The sequence below is a fragment of the Geospiza fortis genome, unplaced genomic scaffold (genome assembly GCF_000277835.1).
Source record: "Geospiza fortis unplaced genomic scaffold, GeoFor_1.0 scaffold443, whole genome shotgun sequence".
NCBI lineage: Eukaryota > Metazoa > Chordata > Aves > Passeriformes > Thraupidae > Geospiza > Geospiza fortis.
In genome coordinates, this window is record NW_005054335.1 from 5,566,400 (window position 1) to 5,569,870 (window position 3,471).

Here is a 3,471-nt window from a genome sequence, read left to right on the forward strand (position 1 = left end):
TAGACTGAATAAGCATTTAACTCAAGTACAAAACTAGAAATTCATCACTGGTGCTGAGTATCAAGACAGCTATTTCCTAGTGATACTCAGCTGGTCGGTCACATGAGTTTATACTTTGTTGTGACAGTTTAACATGGACCTGCGGATCTGCCAAAAAACATACATGACACTGAATCAGCAGAGAAGGCTTTTAAGAGTAAATATACAAAGACTTTAAGTATTCCAGCTGTTTATTTGACAGTGTACAGTATACATTAAAAAAGAAAAAAAAGAAAGAAGGCCCAAATAACATAAAATATGTATATAGTGTTTGCTACACAAATACCCAACTAAATCAAGGCATACTTTATAATTCATGGAGTCACAATGAAGTTCAGGCACATACTTTATGTTTGGTTTGATGGTTTACAACTCTTTTGGTCTGTTTAGTAGAAAATGAACCAACTGAAGCAGAACTTCATCATTAAAGCCTTTCACATTACCATCTTCCACAACATCATACAGTGGCTTACTGTCGGTACCCCAACAAATATTCTTTCGAGTGTTGTTTTTAATAGTTTCTGCATTTAGTGCTAAAGTATTTAGCTGGTAGCAAAAGAAAGCAAAATATTTTCCATCAGTCACTACTGCCTGCGATACGAAAGGACGGGTCACATCTGCTTCATTCCAGAATCCTACAAAATAAACAAATACAACAGGACTTGAGATTTCTATCAGCACAAACGCTAGTCCCAAAACACAGAAAAACTCTGGGAATTGCAGCAGCTACCTAGTTGGGAAAAAGTCCTGTCTGCTTTAGCAACACAAGCATTTTTTATACAGACTAACCAAAACACAGTCAATAATAAAGGCTATGTCTAAGATCAGGGACACACAGGCATACTTGCATTTTGTAAACTGTTCCCTATCAACAGTTGATTAAAATCACTCACTCATCAGCCAAGTAACTTTTCCAAAATAGTTAAGTTACTAATGCGTCCAAAGTCCTGCAAAGAAGCTGAGGGAAAATATCTTTTTACTATTTCACAGCTCTCAAGATGCAGTGAGCATTTGTTTCATGACAAAAGCATGCACATATATGCACAAACATAACTGATTACAGTAACCAACCAGACACCAAAAACACTATGTCAGTAAAGGTTACTGTTTCAAACAAACCCTACTGAGCACTAACAGTACATTAAAAATATTTACATACTTATGCACGTGCACTAGTACATACACAGATACTTTTTAAGAATATTACTATCATGTGCCACAATGCTAGAAACTGTTACAGAAGAAAAAAAAGTCATAGATTTGAAGAATGCTGCCTTTACAACTCATGATGTGCTCACAGCTGACCAACTCGGAAGACAAGACTCACTCAACTTCAATATTTTACATCCACAAAGGAAGCTTTCTAATACCCCACTACATTAAAAAATTGATGCACAGCCAGTAGTATATACTACAGTCAAAGAATTTTCTTACATGTGCTGTTTCTCAAGTGAAACTACAGGCCATCAGGCGTCTTACACTAACACTAGACAATAATTGTATTTATGAGAATAAGTTAAAAACTGATCTGGTTTAACCATCCACGTATTCTGGGACTTTTTTACAAAAATGTAGGCATAAAATCCCAAAGTAAGGGGGCTAACATTTTTCTTTCCTTCCTAGTATTTTCATGGAATTGAAATTACTGAAACAAGGGCTAAGAAACACAGTTGTTCCAGAAGGAAAAAAAACAAAATTGCTTGATGTCTACCACATTTCCCTCTCAAGGAGGAAAGAGCAAGTGAAAGCAATTGAGGTTTCTGCACAAGCTTACTGCTATACATGGAAAAGTATTTTTTTCTCTGTATTTAATTCCCCTGTATAAAAGTACTCCAAGACTTAAGTAACTCTTTAATTAATTCAATTACATCTGTAAAGACTTACTTAAAAGACAGTCTTCTGGAAAAAAGAAACACAAGAAAAAGGCGTTGGGGAGAAAAGGTTAAAAAACTTTACAGTAGGCATTCACAACCAGGAAAGATTTGTCCAGCTGACCACCTCACCTTGATACATTGCTTGTGCTGCTGTCCAGGCAAAGAGGCTTGCAATTCCATTCGATCGATAAACGACTTCGATTTGATCCTCGAGACGCTCCTTTATGAACCTCTCTCGCTTCAGTCTGTCAGGAAGGAGATGGAACTGGGTATGTCCATAACAGCATGGATCTGCCACCTTTGTTCCTGCACTCCCCAAAACAAAACTATCAGTCACAGAAAGAACACTCTTTTATTATGCATACAACACACATCTTCACCATCAGACTCTAAAGATAGAACCCCTACTGCAGATCAGTGAGGAGCTGCCTACTTCCAAAAGGCAAGAGTCCACATCCTAAAAGGAGAATTTCCCTGGAGATGTATCAAAATTCAAAGTTTTGTGTCAATTTTCTATTCAACTGAACTTCTTCAAGCAAATCTGGACACACAGTACCACATGCACAGCAGAATGCTACTCCCCATTGCCTAACTGACATGAAATCTCAGTGGAGATCTATATATTACATATATTTATACAGTGTACTTATGAATAAAAATACAGAACTTTTTCTGGTGATGGGAGAAGAAAGATTGAGGTGGCATTAGTTTTGAGGTCGGTCTTTGATTGATTAGTCTGTTGGGTTTTTTTACCAAAAAAAAAGTTAATATTTCACGATTAAAAACTCTTACCTATGAACACCTTATTTTCATACTGTTTTTTGAACAATGGCAGTTTGGATGGCTTGTGATCGATAACAGGAACGTCTCCAAGATCTGACTCCAGGGGTACAACCTTGAAGACAAACAGAAGAAAGAACAGCCATGATGTAAGACACATTTCTGACACCAGGTCCACTGTAATACACCACTTCCTGGTCAGACAACAGAAAGTGCAAGTCCTGCTTACATACATCAGACAGACAGCCTTAAATGAAATTAGTTTTCTTGCAAGAGAAATTCTCATCTTGTGATGAGTGTTAGCACAGTCATCTTGTATTAATTTTTCCACAACACAAAAAATGTGAAATAATGCTAAAAAAGGCATCAGTTTTCACCATCTTTTAGCTCCATAGAGAAAGAGTAAAACACATTTCTAGCAGCAGCCAATGAACTAACTTGAACCTGCAGACTAGGTTTGCAGATCTGGTTTACTGCACAACATTTTAAATTGCCTAGACAGTTCTTCCAAAATGACAAGGTTTGTAGTATCTGATGACACTAACACAAGCAAACTGTACGACTAAGTCAGTCATTAAAGTTCTGTGAAAAGTTCTGTGAACATAAATGTTTACAGAACACACAATACTTTTCTGTTTGAGGTGAGACCCTCAGTGGCTACACACCTACCACTGTATAACCCTGCAAGAAAAACATTACAATACTGAAACAGAAAATACTTCCACCGAATTTGAGCATTGAAGAAAACAACTGCCAAGCAATAACAACAGGCAGGAAT

At 36.9% G+C, this 3,471-nt stretch overlaps 1 protein-coding gene across 1 annotated transcript in view; it reads right to left on the bottom strand.

Annotated features, from left to right (window-relative positions):
• Window positions 1–212: 212 nt before the first annotated feature.
• MRPS30 (mitochondrial ribosomal protein S30) overlaps window positions 213–3,471 on the bottom strand; it is a 10,026-nt gene continuing 6,767 nt past the window's right edge. Inside the window, exons 5-7 of the mRNA XM_014307412.2 lie at window positions 2,706–2,808; window positions 2,043–2,219; window positions 213–674 (exon numbers count right to left, since the gene is read on the bottom strand). Coding sequence (XP_014162887.1) covers window positions 406–674; window positions 2,043–2,219; window positions 2,706–2,808 — 549 coding nt within the window. The 3' untranslated portion in view covers window positions 213–405. The remainder of the gene's footprint in view (window positions 675–2,042; window positions 2,220–2,705; window positions 2,809–3,471) is intronic.